The 14,558-nt window shown below is 36.0% G+C and overlaps 3 protein-coding genes across 3 annotated transcripts; 2 read left to right on the forward strand and 1 right to left on the reverse strand.

Moving 5' to 3' along the window:
• The first annotated feature begins 4,263 nt into the window (after positions 1–4,263).
• On the forward strand, positions 4,264–5,715 carry LOC106329719 (U-box domain-containing protein 51-like). The gene is made up of 3 exons (XM_013768374.1): positions 4,264–4,608; positions 4,711–4,832; positions 4,929–5,715. The coding sequence occupies exons 1-3, from the start codon at positions 4,363–4,365 to the stop codon at positions 5,713–5,715; spliced, it is 1,155 nt and encodes a 384-aa protein (XP_013623828.1). The 5' UTR covers positions 4,264–4,362.
• An 852-nt stretch (positions 5,716–6,567) lies between these two features.
• Positions 6,568–11,193, forward strand: LOC106334971 (protein S-acyltransferase 24-like). Its single transcript, XM_013773384.1, has 13 exons — positions 6,568–7,064; positions 7,143–7,283; positions 7,648–7,760; positions 7,929–8,008; positions 8,118–8,281; positions 8,606–8,744; positions 8,847–8,946; positions 9,087–9,144; positions 9,273–9,350; positions 9,453–9,551; positions 9,901–9,979; positions 10,086–10,234; positions 10,400–11,193. Exons 1-13 carry the CDS (start codon positions 6,804–6,806, stop codon positions 10,718–10,720), a joined length of 1,782 nt encoding a protein of 593 aa, XP_013628838.1. The 5' UTR covers positions 6,568–6,803; the 3' UTR covers positions 10,721–11,193.
• LOC106334970 lies at positions 11,060–14,192 on the reverse strand. Its single transcript, XM_013773383.1, has 3 exons — positions 11,900–14,192; positions 11,630–11,816; positions 11,060–11,337 (listed from the first exon to the last, which is right to left on the reverse strand). The coding sequence occupies exons 1-2, from the start codon at positions 13,752–13,754 to the stop codon at positions 11,668–11,670; spliced, it is 2,004 nt and encodes a 667-aa protein (XP_013628837.1). The 5' UTR covers positions 13,755–14,192; the 3' UTR covers positions 11,060–11,337; positions 11,630–11,667.
• Between the last annotated feature and the right edge of the window lie 366 nt (positions 14,193–14,558).

Consider the following 14,558-nt stretch of genomic DNA (forward strand, 5'->3'; position numbering starts at 1 on the left):
ATTTGGGTTTGTGATTTAGAAATTAGGATAACTAGACTATTTGTGGACAAATGAATACTCTTTAAGAATTTTTCATCAATATGTTGTATTTTTAAATAATTTTCTTAAAAACTGCTATATTTGGAAAGTTTTCATTTTATAGATAAATATTGTAGATTTGGGTTTGTGATTTAGAAATTAGGATAACTAGACTATTTGTGGACAAATGAATACTCTTTAAGAATTTTTCATCAATATGTTGTATTTTTAAATAATTTTCTTAAAAGCTGCTATTTTTGGAAAATTTACATTTTTTTAGAGAAATATTGTAGATTTGAGTATGTGGTTTAAAAATTAAGATAGTAATAATATTTGTGGATAGCTGAGTATTCTTTTAGAAATTTTCATCAACAAGTTGTATTTTAAATAATTTTTCTTAAAAACTTATATTTCTGGAAAGTTTTCATTTTTTAGAGAAATATTGTAGATTTGGGTTTGTGATTTAAAAATTAAATAGCAAGAATATTTGTGGATATAAGAGTATTCTTTTAGAAATTTTCCTCAATAAGTTGCATTTTTAATAATTTTCTATAACCTTCTATTTTTGGAAAGTTTTCATTTTTTTAGAGAAATATTGTAGATTTGAGTTTGTGATTTAAAAATTAGGATAACAAGAATATTTGTGGATAGATGAGTATTATTTAAGAATTTTTCATCAATGTTGTATTTTTAAATAATTTTCTTAAAAACTGCTATTTTTGGAAAGTTTTCATTTTATAGATAAATATTGTAGATTTGGGTTTGTGATTTAGAAATTAGGATAACTAGACTATTTGTGGACAGATGAATACTCTTTAAGAATTTTTCATCATTAGGTTGTATTTTTAAATAATTTTCTTAAAACTGCTATTTTTGGAAAGTTTACATTTTTTTAGATAAATATTGTAGATTTGAGTTTGTGGTTTAAAAATTAAGATAACAATAATATTTGTGGATAGTTGAGTATTTTTTTAGAAATTTTCATCAATAGGTTTTATTTTTAAATAATTTATAGTTTAATGTTATTAAGTTATAGTTTAATGATTTCGAAATACAAATTTATTTCTTGGATTTTTGTGTTCTTATACATGATAGAGTTAGAGTTGATTAAGGGTTTTAGAGTATAGTATTTAATAACTTGATTTAGTGTTTTTAGAGTAACCCCATTTGTGGTTTAACCCGCTTGGACCCATTCGAAAATTTTAAATATCTGACCCGAGACCCGGATCCACACGCCCCCAAAACACGTGAATTGTTGTCATTTGTCGAAACAAAAGAAACCAAACAATAGAGAAAAGGGTATTAGGGTTCTTCCTTGGTGAATCTAGAAAATAGGATTAAGTTAGGAAACACAGAAATTTAGGAAATTAGAGATTTAGAATATATTCTCTTAACATATTTTCTAGAGATTTAGGGAAAATATACATTTCGAATTTGGCAGAACATACATTCTGTTGTCCGTAAAATATAGAAAACATGGTAAATTGTGTAACCCGGCTGCGGTAGGATAGAGTATTTTGGTAGATAAAGTAATCATACTTTTGTAGAGTATTGGTACACAGGCAGATTTTGTTATTTTGTCTTTGTAGATATATTGGGAAATAATAGTTAATGAAATCTACCGTAGTTCAGAAACAAGGAAAATGACAGCCGATTTATTCTACGAAGGTAGAATTATAACCGTTGGTCAATTTTACGTTCTACAAGCTGCAGATATCCATATAGTTAACCGAATCAACAATCTACGAGCTCGTAGACGGTAGATCATGTTTTCTGCGATCTGTAGATCAAAATATAAAATTGTTTTTTACTAATATTTAATCAACCAAAATATTTTTCATATGATTGTCTCTTGTTTATGTACATTTTGTATATTTTTCCATATTTTTCTGACTTTTAAAATAATTGATATGAATTTTTAAAGTTGGTAGGGGTATCTAAGTCCAAACCAGACCAAAAAAAATATTTATGGCAAAGGGACAATGTAATTGTTTTTTCTGTGGTGTTTTGGCAATTTTTTCTAGAATTTTTGATCAATAGGTTGTATTTTCTAAATAAACTTTTAATAATTTCTATTTTTTGGAAAGTTATCACTTTTTTAGATAAAACAATGTAGATTTGGGATTGTGATTTAGAAATTAGGATAATAAGAATATTTGTTGATAGATGAGTATTCTTTTAGAATTTTTTATCAATAGGTTGTATTTTTTAAATAAACTTTTTAAATTTCTATTTTAGGAAATATATCATTTTTAAACAAAATAGTGTAAATTTGAGATTTTGATTCAGAAACTAGGATTACAAGAATATTTGTTGATAGATGAGTATTATTTTAGAATTTTTGATCAATAGGTTATAGTGTTTTAAATAAACTTTTAAAAATTTCTATTTTTGTAAAGTTATCACTTTTTAGAGAAATATTTAAGATTTGAGATTGTGGTTTACAAACTAGGAAACGGTAATCGATGCTCGAGCTAGCGGAATGCGTCGGGATATGGGTCGAGTGAAGCTAGTTAGGAGTAGTTTGATTCGAAAATTTTGTTCGACTCGACGTTTGTAATCAAAACCTTATTCTCCTTATCGGGTTGTTGATTTATATAATATTTAAAAAAAAAAAAAACAAGAAAAGTAGATGTCCATCCCTCGCCGTAATACTCATGATCTCTACATTTGTAAATGGGTTCGGATCTTGAGACGTTAATAGATGACTAGCGAAGGATTTGGACTTAAACTGCCTGGAAGAATAATTCTCTTGTCCTAACTGATCCATTTTCACTTCAGTGAAGCGACCAGGAACCGCTGATAACGACCATAGTCGCATCAATTATATACGTATATTGGATGTATGAGTTTCAACGTCAGGACCAACAGATTTTTATTCTGAACAGCTAGAGGAAACTTGCAACCGTTCTTCAATAAGACTTTTACAGCTATATTTTTTGTTTTTTTGCTGTAACTTTAATTTTTTTGTTGTAGCTTTAAAAACTAATATAAAGCATGATTGATAGTTTTAAGGCCGTAGATAAAAATTAAAGATAAAGTCACTTGATACATCGCAACCAATCACCCCCAATGACTTAATTGGATACCAATTAATTGAGATAAGCATTAATTTAGATACAATTATACTCTCTCTGTTTTTAAAAGATACATATTCTAGACTTTTCACATATATTAAGAAAACTCATTAAATATGCATTGTTTTTTGTGAATAACAATTTTTCATAACTTTTAGCCAATAGAAATTCAATAAACACCATTAATTTTTTTGAAACTTACAATTTTTCATAAACTCATACATTGAAAAAGTAAAAAATGTATCTTTTTGAAACAATTTTTTTTTCCAGAACATACATCTTTTAGGAACGGAGGGAGTATTGTACTTTGAATATTTGGGTTTGAATTGAGATTTAATAAATTAGTTAGACTTTATGTCAATTAATTTGTTTTAAATCTTATTCATAAAATATTTTGATATTTCATTAAATATTAAGTATAAACCCAATTAAAGTATATTGATGGAGTTTTGATTTGGTCAAAACCTCTTTATGGCTTTAAAAGAAGAAACGTACAAAGTCATAAGTTATGGAAATCAATTTTCCATTATTGATTTGTTACGTTTGTTGATCTCCATTATTATCACATAACGTGCATCATCTTTCCAAGCTATAAGAAGAGCACTTGTGCTAACTCATCAGGGACTCGATAGACAACAAGTAAAAATATTTCTCCCATTTGGATATTTGATTCTTTAATTTTGTGTTTTCTCTTTTTTTTTTTTTTTTGATTCTTAGAGTATACACAAAACTAGTTTCGCCAGGCTTCTGATAGAGTGACGCAAATCAGAAGATTTTTTGCAGTTGTATCTTGGGACTCATTGCGTTATCGAACCGTCGTACTACGTATTTTGAGTTAAGGAAAGAGATAACATGTCGTCTCTGCAGTTGAATCATCATTTTCTTAATCTTTGGTATAATCTTATCAAATTTATTATTTCCAATATTCAGTTATCCGTAGTTTATATAATACGGTCCTATCATAATTCGATTTATGATGCTGTTTAGAAAACTTAATTCTGGTAGTTATTTGTTAATTAACAGTTTTCTGGTGGCCTGGAGTTAGTTTTGTCCATGCATTAACACTTGTTAATAACAGTTCTATTTTTAGTAAGACGTGGTTCTCCTCCTAAGGCAGAAGGGTTTTAAGTTTTTCTCTGCAAATCTTTTGTCTTTGCAATTGCCTCCACTCAGATTCCTCTGGGTTCTTTTAGGAAAAGTCTTAACTAACCTCTCCTTTTAAGTTTCTCAACACATTCTTTGCCGATATAACATTTCGAGAGACAATATGGAGAGAAATGAAGTAAGGGAAGGGCCTATAGCTATTGCAGTGGACAGAGATAAAACAAGCATCCAAGCTCTTAAATGGGCTATAGAGAATCATATACCCCAAGGAGAAACATTAAAACTTGTTCATGTCATCCAAAGATCTGCAAATGGACCTAATACAGATGATGAATTGTCTGAAAGAGAGCACAAAAATAGACAAATCACTCGGTTTCTTCCATTGCGTTGTCTTTGTATGCGACGAAATGTAAGTTTTTGAGGTTTTTTTTCTTTTTCTGAAACACAGTTTTTGAGGTTTGTTTGTATTAAAACCTGTCTTTACGTCTCTCTAATTGATGTATATTTTCAGATACAAACCGAAGTAGTTTTGCTTGATGATCAAGATGTGGCGAAAGCATTGATAGAATATATTAGCCATAACTTTATTTCTACATTCTTCATAGGTGCCTCTTTGAAGAAGAGCATTACAAGGTCAAAATCTTATTTCCTAAACCGTTGAGCTAATTGTTTTGGTATTCAAAATTCTCTAAAATGTTTTTTTTTTGGGATGATCTTTTGATTTTAAAGGCTGTTCAAGGTTGATGACATTCCAAGTAATGTGATGAGATGGGCTCCAGATTTCTGCACTGTTTTAGTAGTATCAAAGGGAAGACTATCAAGTGTACGTTCAGCCACTAGGCCATTACCTCTAGCATTGCCATCTCCTTCTTCAGGGACTGCACCACTGTCACCACTCAGCAACACCGACGAGCTTCCCTCTGAGATGTCATTGTCAAGAGAAGACGACGTTTTCTTTGAGGAGTTCTCATCACTTGAGACAGATTCTAGTGTGAACATTAGTGAGAGGATCAGTACAGATAGTTCTGTTCTATCCTTCTATAAGAAACTTGGAGCTCCACACATGTTGGAGATTCCAGGTCTGGATGATGAGAAATCGATGTTTTCGATGTATCTTAATAGTCCTTCTGATGAAAAGAACTGTACGTTACCACCAAGGGATGACGGCGAGGATGAGAAGAGAAGGTTGAAGAAAGAGCTGAAGGAGACGATGAACATGTACCATGCGGCTTGCAAAGAAGCCCTTATGGCAAATGAGAGAGTAGCTGAGCTGGAAATATGGAAAAAGAAAGCAGAGAAAATGCTTCTTCAAATGGCTGAAGATAGAGCAGCAACAATGGCCATCAGAGAGCAGAGAGCAAAGGCAGAGATGGAGGCGGTGAGAAGGAGAGGGAGTGATGACAGAAAGATTGTTTCGGATGATCTTGGAGAGTCTCATGTAGTGGCTAAATATGAGAGCTTGCTCCATATTGTAGTTGTTCTTTTACTCTTATGTTTTTGTTTCATATTCAGATAGTTCTCTTTCTTCTTTGTGATCAGAGTTGGGTGATGACGATATCCTTTCCCCCAGGGCAAGTGTCTCATATATTCTCTTGTATAGATCAATCATATTTCATTTGTTTACTCTTCACAATGTCACTCTTTGTTGATTGTTGTTTTCATATATGGTTTGAGTTAGCATCACATAGGACCCTCTTATCTGATGCATGAGAAACGAGATGGTAAACTACTTTGTAGGGCCTATCATGCTATGAGTTCAGTTCAAGCATTATGGAACCATATAGTTATTATATTCAGAAGAGGAATTGAAGAAAACTTGAGACTCCAAAGCTTTTTTGCTCCAAAGATATGTGTAGTCTTCGTTAAGAACTTGAGACATCATTTTATCTTTCTAGCATGTAAGCCTCCTCACAGCATGCAGAGTTTGGTGGCTTGCAATAATTGGCAACACATGTTTCGTTGCAAGGAGGCATTTTGAGGTTTTGCTGCTCGTTTCCACCTGTCGAGTTTTTTTGCTAAAGAATCAATAAATCTCAGGATGTACTAATATGAAACCCATCTATTAAGCTACTTTGAATGTGCAAGTTTCATAATCAGACGTTCCTGAACTTGTAGTAATAATAATGCTCTTAGTTTAATTCAAATCTCAAGATGTTGATTTGTATGAAGATTAACTTTTCCTTAAAATATGTCAATCAAGATTATCTTCTTCTTAAAACTGATTCTCTCATTGATTCACTGATGTTGATTTCCTTAAATTCCGTTGAACATTTCCTAATCCGGTTGAAAATTGAAAATTGAAAATTCCACTATCCTATGATCATGATTGGATTTTAATAAATTTATCTGTCTGAAAAATAAATCATTTGAAATGGTTATAAAATACAAATGAAGGGTGAGATGAGATCTGAGTGGTCTGACTCTGACAGGGCCTCTAAATTTGATTTCATCTCCGAGTCAACACCCATCGTAACATCAATCATTCATTCTCCAGAAAAACCCTAATCGTAATCATCAAGGTCTACACATGAAAGCTTAAAATCGAATCGAATCGAATCCTAGCATACCCACACACAATCGCGATCCATCGAAAAGAAAGCAAAAATGTCGTCGGAGATTGAGGTGGTGGAGGAAGTCGAATCCAATCCCAAGGAGAACGGTGAATCAAGTTCCTCCAAGCCGATCGAAGACGAGAGCTTGAAGAACGATGTCTACACTGCCTCGGCATACGGTGATTTGGAGAAGCTTCATAGATTGGTCGAGTGTGAGGGCTGCTCTGTCTCTGAACCCGATGGTCTTGGCTACTACGCGCTTCAGTGGTCCGCCTTGAACAACCGCTCCGCCGTTGCTCAGTACATTATCGAGGTTACCAAAAAAAAGTTCAATCCTTTATGCCTTGTTTTGGACCGTTAAGAAATTGATTTATCTTTTTTTTTTGAACAGCATGGTGGAGATGTGAATGCGACGGATCATACGGGGCAGACTGCGTTGCATTGGAGTGCTGTTCGTGGTGCGGTGCAAGTTGCGGAGCTTTTGCTTCAAGAGGGTGCAAGGGTTGATGCTACGGATATGTATGGATATCAGGTTCTAACTACTTCCTCTTTCTTTGTGGAGATTTGTCTTTTTTTTTTTTTTTGTTTCAATGCTGCTAGTCAACTTCTTTCTTTCTTTCTTTCACATAGCTTCGGGCTCAGGCTCTATAACTAGTATTTACTTGTTTTGTTGTGGTTGTTATTTTTTTTCTTATTGATGTGTGTTCTGAGGTTCATGCCATCTCCATTGGTTTAGGACTTAGGAGATTGGAAAATTGAGCTCTTCATGTTCTCGAATTTCGTGATAAAGCTCAGTTTATGAGTTAAAAGTTCTTCGCTGGATCCCTACCAAATTTCCTTTCTCTTGTTTAGTTATTAATGGATGCGTGTTGATAGCCATCTCAAACTGTTTGTAGCCAACGCATGTTGCAGCACAGTATGGCCAGACTGCTTTTCTCTGCCACGTCATCTCAAAGTGGAACGCTGATCCTGATGTGCCCGATAACGATGGAAGGAGCCCCTTGCACTGGTAAGGTTGCCACAAAATGGAGAGTTCTTTACTGTTGCATGCATTATTCTGCTGCATTGTTTCAAGCTTGCTTATGTTGACCTCCAAATTCTATCGCTATTTTTCAGTAACTATTCAGGAGACGGTTGTAATTGTGCTTCTTTTCTTCTCGTGTTTTGAGAAATTCAGGGCTGCATATAAAGGTTTTGCAGATTCAATTCGCCTTCTTTTATTTTTAGACGCATATAGAGGACGGCAGGACAAAGAAGGTGGTTTGCAGACATAATTTTTCTTTGACATCCTACTTCTTTATTCAGTTAGATTTGAAAACCAAACATTTATATCATCTTTTGTCCATTCTTTTAATTATGTTATCAGGTTGCACTCCTTTGCACTGGGCTGCCATTCGAGGTAATTTGGAGGCTTGCACTGTATTGGTTAAGGCTGGGGAGAAAGAGGGTTTGATGATTACTGACAATACCGGGCTTACCCCCGCACAACTTGCTGCTGAAAAGAATCACCGACAAGTTTCCTTTTTCCTTGTAGGTATCCGTTTCACTTTCTCTGTTGAGCACCAATTTTTAGCTATACTGTTTATTTGATACTTTTCTAGTGGCTGCTACTGCTAGCAATGTATGGTAGTTAAATCATTCTTTTGGCCTGATGTTGATTGGCAATGATTTGCATCACGTTAGAGCTTTGCGTACCTGGAAACAAATTAATGTTTGTAGCTGCACCATGTCAGCTTCTTCGAACCTGCAGATTTTTTTTTAATATTCCAAATGAACAGCGTGATGCTTGGAATTTTGAGAAAGTTATTTGAAATATTCTATCTGAACATTTGTCTGATAAACACTTCATTGCAGGGTAATGCTAGAAGGCTGCTTGAAAAGCGGTGGGACGGAAACAGTCCCCTTGGAAAATTGTCAAAGTTGGGACTTGCTCCATTTCTTTGGTTCATGATTCTTCTACTTCTCCTCATATATACCAATTCTGTTGTTTTGGGTAGTTACCTTGGCCTCCTTGAATCTCTTTCGTGTTCAACATATCTATTAACTATCATATGCATGCTTGCTTATTAATTTATGAACCCTTTGGTCACTGCAGCATCCAATCTGCCGAAGCTAACAACTGGGATTGGTGCGCTTGCATGGTTGGGATTCCTTCTTGCAACAGGAGGGCTGGTTTTGTTTTACCGTTGTAGCAAGTATATGCTCACCCTATCTTCAATTAGACCTTTACTTCTCCGAAGCTATAGATTCTATAGTGAATTCCTTGTTTTTTGTGTAGTAGTTAGTACAAAAATAAGTATTTTCTTATCGTTTTATATATAAATCTTTTCTGCAGAAAGGATCCAGGTTACATCAGAATGAATATCCATGATCCGCAGACCATAAAAGATGATGTCGGTACCATTAACTTTATTAGTTCTCAATTTTGAGTGACGCAATTGTCCATAGTTATGATTAGAGATGATCTCGAGCACTGTTTTTCTATTCAAGTGTCATTACAGGTTTTCTTACCCCTTTACAGGAACCACTGTTGAAAATAGAGCTAAACAACCCTGCTTTACTTTCTGGGAATTGGACGCAGCTCTGTGCAACATGCAAGGTACCTCCTTAACTTCCATTTTATGTCTTTCGTAAATATTAACACCAAATATACAATCATTGATGCACATTTTTTACGTCCACCTTGTTTCTTTTTTTTCAGATTATCAGACCTATTCGAGCTAAGCACTGTTCCACCTGTGATCGTTGTGTAGAGCAATTTGATCACCATTGTCCTTGGGTGTCAAACTGTGTCGGAAAAGTAAGTACAGGTTACATCGCGCCATTTAGTTGCTGGAAAATATAAGTTGACAATATAGGATAGGACGGGAGCAGGCTTTTGATACTAACACATCTATGACCAAACCTGCATTACTCTCTCTAATTTCTTTTGATTTGAGATAAGTTACCGTTCTTTCTCAAAAACGTTTACTACAGTTTTAATGTTGAAAGTGGTATATTTGAGCATAGAAATCAACATAAATGTTTCTTGGTGTTGCATTACCTCTTATATTTATTTTGCTTGCTAGTGGTTTTATCTCTTAGTTTTGCGGCTCGAGCATGATACTGATCTGTGGATTGGATTTGTTTTTCACTAATCACTCTTGCAGAAAAACAAGTGGGACTTTTTTCTTTTTCTTCTATTGGAAGTACTAGCGATGCTGATAACTGGTGGCGTCACTCTTGCAAGTATGTTTGTAATGGAAAATGCTCTTCAAAGCTTATCCTGATATATAAATCTACAAAAAAGAACTTTCAGACAAAAATGTAAACGATGCATTATATATACGTGCAGGAGTCTTGAGTGACCCTTCAGCTCCATCTTCGTTTGGATCATGGATTAGCTATGTCGCTAGCAATCATGTTGGCGCATTATCCTTTCTTCTTGTTGAATTCTGCCTTTTCTTTTCAGTTGCTGTCTTAACAGTCATACAAGCGTCTCAGGTGAGTCCGCATTCCTTTTTTTCTTATTTACACGTCTTTGTTCCTCTTATGATCTAAATAGTTCAAAGTCTGTTAATTAGACTAGAGAAGATTAATCTATTTTCATGATGTAATGTTCTTTTTCGTTCAAATTTGAAGATCATCTGTCTCTTTTCTCCTTTACAGATATCGAGGAATATAACCACAAACGAAATGGCTAACGCACTGCGCTACAGCTACCTAAGAGGTCCAGGAGGTGGCTTCAGGAATCCGTACGATCACGGTTGCAAAAGAAACTGCTCGGATTTCCTGGTGAAAGGTTATAACGAAGATATTGAGTGTCATGAAGAAGACACAACACCGAGACAAGAAGGTATTAGCATGATGCAGATGCAGCGGAGTTCTAATACTCAAAATGGCAATGGCCATGTTTCTATCGATGTTAACCCGATACATAAATCGCAGTCAGCACATGCTCATTCTTCCAACTGCAGCCATAAACCATAGCAGTAAGTCATAGAGACTTGGCCTTGGCCGGAACCCAGCCCGACCTGTTGTACCTCCATCATATATGGTCGTGTCCCAAATGTTCTTCAAAGGAGCATTTGTGTTGTAAGAATCACGTTTGTCCTCTGGAGTCTTGATACCACATTCCATTTCAGGTGAAGATAACAGTGTAACAGAAATGGCTGTAAGTTATGTTTTTTGAGTATGGAAGTTTGAATCTATAAATTGTTTAATCATCCGTTTTATTAATCATTTTCCAAATGCAAATTAATCGTCACAACACAGCATTACAGACTTTTACATGTAACAACGAGAATTACAAGAGAATGGCTGACCATCTCAAACAACTCTGAACCAAAATCTTGAGGAGGTTCAATAATTTTGCTTTATGTATGAATGTTACACGCCAAATGAGATCTAAGTCAAAAACCAACGAATAAAGTCACAGCTCACCCGGTGACCAAAAAAAAAAAGAACTGCAAGCTATTTGCTTCACTAGTCGCCAAATCAATTGTATGAATGTTACACGAAAAATTAGAACACATATTTGTATATATATGTTTCTTCCTGTCTACAAAAATCTGAATCTGAAATCCTCTTGTACCACAAGACAAAACCTGCAAAGAGAGATGACTGAGCTCAAATACTGGCATCCTCTAGAATGTGAAAAAACTGTAGCAACTGGTAAGAATAATAGTTTTACTACGTTGAAAAATGCAACGGACAAAGCATAGTTCGATCTGATTAAGTCACTATAATATACTTGAACTAGTGCATATAATCATAGAGGTAAGAGGCTCAAGACCTAACTAACAGTGGTAAAATAACATCCTTAGTTCTTCTAAACCATTTCTCTTCCAGTTTCCAATTAGCAAAACAAATAGATTTCAAGATTCCTCATATAAGTACCTTGAAATGAAGCTTGATCATTGTGTGACACTTTTTTATCATGTAGTATGTGATACATGAAATATATTCCCAATCCTCCTCTTCAATATCTCCTCAAACTGGTCTGAAGGGATCCCATTTCTCCACTCTTTCGCTTCATATATCTCGTGAAATATCTGTAGCACCTCGTCCACGTGAAACCTTAGATCTGCAGTAATCACAAAAAAAAAAGATCATATTAGAGATATAAACGACTTACATCTTTTACAACTCCATATTAAAGCTCAGTACCTCGTAAAGTATTATCCGTCACATAATCGTCCCTTATCAACGCAGCAACATCCTCCTCACAAGTCCCAGCCAACTCAAGAATCACAACCGCACCTTCCAAATTCTCCTGCCACGTTGGCAGGTCAAGTTTGTACTCCATCATCGACCTCTCGTAGAGCACAGCGCACGACAAAACATCTAGCCAAGATTTAAGCTTCGCCGCTTTATCCGCTGCTTTCGAGCTACCTAGTCTCTTCAACCCTTCCATAGACTTTTTGATATTGCTTTTGGCGCTTCGATAAAGCTGCACCACATCTCCATACGGCCACGTTTTCAAATCAACGCGGCTGAGAAGCGCGTAGTACCACGAGAGCCTCGCTTCCTCGAACTGCTGGAGAGCTAAAGCTAGAAACACTTCGAGCAGATCAGGTTTTACTCTCATAGCTTCTTCGTACTTCTCTTTGGCCTTCGCGTGCTCCTTTAGAGCAAACTCATAAGCGGTTTCAACAACTTGTGATGATGATTCTCGTAGGAGGCTCAGCCTTTTCCTCGCGCCTGACATGTGCACGTGTCCTAGCTTTAGCAACGATCTTGCCACCAGTTCTTGGAACTGCTGAGCTGCTTTTTCGAAAGGCGCTTGAGCTTCTTCGGAGGTTACTACTTCCTCCATAGCTTCTGAGTTCAGTTTCATCCCAAGCTCTTGAAGGTTCAAGGATGTATCATCAGAATCAACATTGGCTTGGATCTTGAAGAGACGAGCGAACTCAACCATCCAGTCTTCGATCTTACACGTTCCTTTACCGTTCGCCTTTGCTTTGAACGAATCAGCGGTTATCTTAAGCTTCTTCATCTCAACTAACCTTCCGAAAAAGGGATCCTGCTCAGGACTCACTTCCACTACATAGAACCTCATCCTCATAGTAGTGTCTAAACCTGAGACCTCCTCGCTCATTCTTAGCTCTTCATCTGTTGTGATCGTCACCAAGTCTCCTTCTTGGTCTTTATACTTTATATGAACCGCTCTTAAGCTAGGGAAACGCTCGTGAACAACCTCCCTGAGGTGGAAGAGAGTGCAGTTCAAAGGGAGCTCAGCCAATCTAACGTCCTCAGAGTACACAAACTTCACAGTCTTCTTTACATCTCCGATACTTTTATCCTCAACTATAACTTCTTCTTCCTTATTATCAATAATCTTTTCTTTGCCCTTTACATCTGCAAGATTGTTGTTCTTCTTCTTCTTCTCAGCATTCTCAACATCATCACTCTTCTCTTGCACTACTTGACTACTACTACTACTCCTGTTCTTTTTCTTCACTCTCGCCTTCCCCTTTTTAGCCCACAGCGCGAGGTGGGCCGCAACGGGCTCGACGTAGTCCGGAGGCAGCTCAATCACCGAGTCTTTAACCATCAGACCTTTCCCTTCCAAAGTCCTCTTGAGCTTCACAGCGATCTCAGACGCCATGGGGTTGTTAGGATCCAGCTCAGAAACCAAACAGACATCTCTCAGAGCCAAATCCAGCTTGTTCAACGCCTCGTAGCATCTGGCCCTCTTTAACAAGGCCTTGGTGTAGTCGGGAGTGATGGTGAGGGCTAAGTCGCATTCGTGGATGGCTTTTGCGTACTCTCCGGGGTCGGAGTGCATGTAGCAGGAAGCCATGTTGGATCGAATGTGTGAAATCTCTACATGATTCTCGGGGAGTACATCTATTGCTTCTTTGTAATTGAGCATCGCGTTGTCGTAGTCTCTTCGTTGGAAGAGCTTGTTGCCTGCTTCTTTTAATGATTGTGCCCTTGAGATGTAATCTAAAGGTTCGACCTTTGGATCGTCTTGGTGGCTTGTTTCGGGTTCTTCTAACTTTCCCTTTAGCTTCTCCATGGCAATTAACACAACAGAGAAAGATTCCAAAACTTTTTTTTTACCAAAAGATTACAACTTGAAACCGCACATGAGTTTCAGCGGAACAATGCACACGGAAAAGAAGGAAGATATGGTACAATATTACCGTGTATATAAATTACAAAAAACGCCCTAAGGGTAGAACACGAGACGTGTCTCTCTCTACCTATTGAAATTGAGATCTTCAATCGCCGATTTCTCGAGAGATGTGTGTCTGGGGGAGATGATAATCTGAAACGGGTTTTCTCGGGAAATGGATTTGGAAATTTTCCGGGAAAAAGGAATGGGAGGAGGAAGAAGAAGCGATGGAAAGAGGATGAAGGAAGACGAAGAAGAAGATTATGAGACCATGTGAACGAGAAAGCTTTGTCTTTTTTTTTTTGGCAAAGCTTTGTCTGAAAGGCACGACAAAGGGTGTAATGGTAGAGCCAATATAATAATATTATTATTCTATGTAAAAATAAATACATGCGAAAGGGAAGAAGAAAGAATTAAAATGACGTCAAAAATTGAGGAAAAGTATTATTCGAATCGAATAATAAACTCATATGTTGACACGTGTGGAATATGTACTTTACAGCGAATTACTTCCGGGAATGTTATTCAGTGCGCTTTATTATTGTCGTGAGAATTTGATAATTTTTATCATCCATTTATGTCTTTAAGTAATTTCTGTTTATATGTTGTTGCATCAATGTTAAAATTATGGGCCTACAGAGATTAGTATGGGCTTCGACTAAAGATTCTCTATTTTCATCTGTGTACACTTCTCTTTGACCAACA

Source organism: Brassica oleracea, chromosome C3 (genome assembly GCF_000695525.1).
Source record: "Brassica oleracea var. oleracea cultivar TO1000 chromosome C3, BOL, whole genome shotgun sequence".
NCBI classification, from domain to species: domain Eukaryota; kingdom Viridiplantae; phylum Streptophyta; class Magnoliopsida; order Brassicales; family Brassicaceae; genus Brassica; species Brassica oleracea.

What these genes read in the sequence shown, in the direction of transcription:
- LOC106329719 (XM_013768374.1), top strand. Translation starts at nt 4,363, where the DNA reads ATGGAGAGAAATGAAGTAAGGGAAGGGCCTATAGCTATTGCAGTGGAC. An exon ending in GTCTTTGTATGCGACGAAAT is followed by an intron (nt 4,609 to 4,710) that starts GTAAGTTTTTGA and finishes GTATATTTTCAG; the next exon opens with ATACAAACCGAAGTAGTTTT. An exon ending in TTGAAGAAGAGCATTACAAG is followed by an intron (nt 4,833 to 4,928) that starts GTCAAAATCTTA and finishes TTGATTTTAAAG; the next exon opens with GCTGTTCAAGGTTGATGACA.
- LOC106334971 (XM_013773384.1), top strand. Translation starts at nt 6,804, where the DNA reads ATGTCGTCGGAGATTGAGGTGGTGGAGGAAGTCGAATCCAATCCCAAG. An exon ending in AGCTCTGTGCAACATGCAAG is followed by an intron (nt 9,351 to 9,452) that starts GTACCTCCTTAA and finishes CTTTTTTTTCAG; the next exon opens with ATTATCAGACCTATTCGAGC. An exon ending in TGGTGGCGTCACTCTTGCAA is followed by an intron (nt 9,980 to 10,085) that starts GTATGTTTGTAA and finishes ATATACGTGCAG; the next exon opens with GAGTCTTGAGTGACCCTTCA.
- LOC106334970 (XM_013773383.1), bottom strand. Translation starts at nt 13,754, where the DNA reads ATGGAGAAGCTAAAGGGAAAGTTAGAAGAACCCGAAACAAGCCACCAA. An exon ending in GACGGATAATACTTTACGAG is followed by an intron (nt 11,817 to 11,899) that starts GTACTGAGCTTT and finishes TGATTACTGCAG; the next exon opens with ATCTAAGGTTTCACGTGGAC.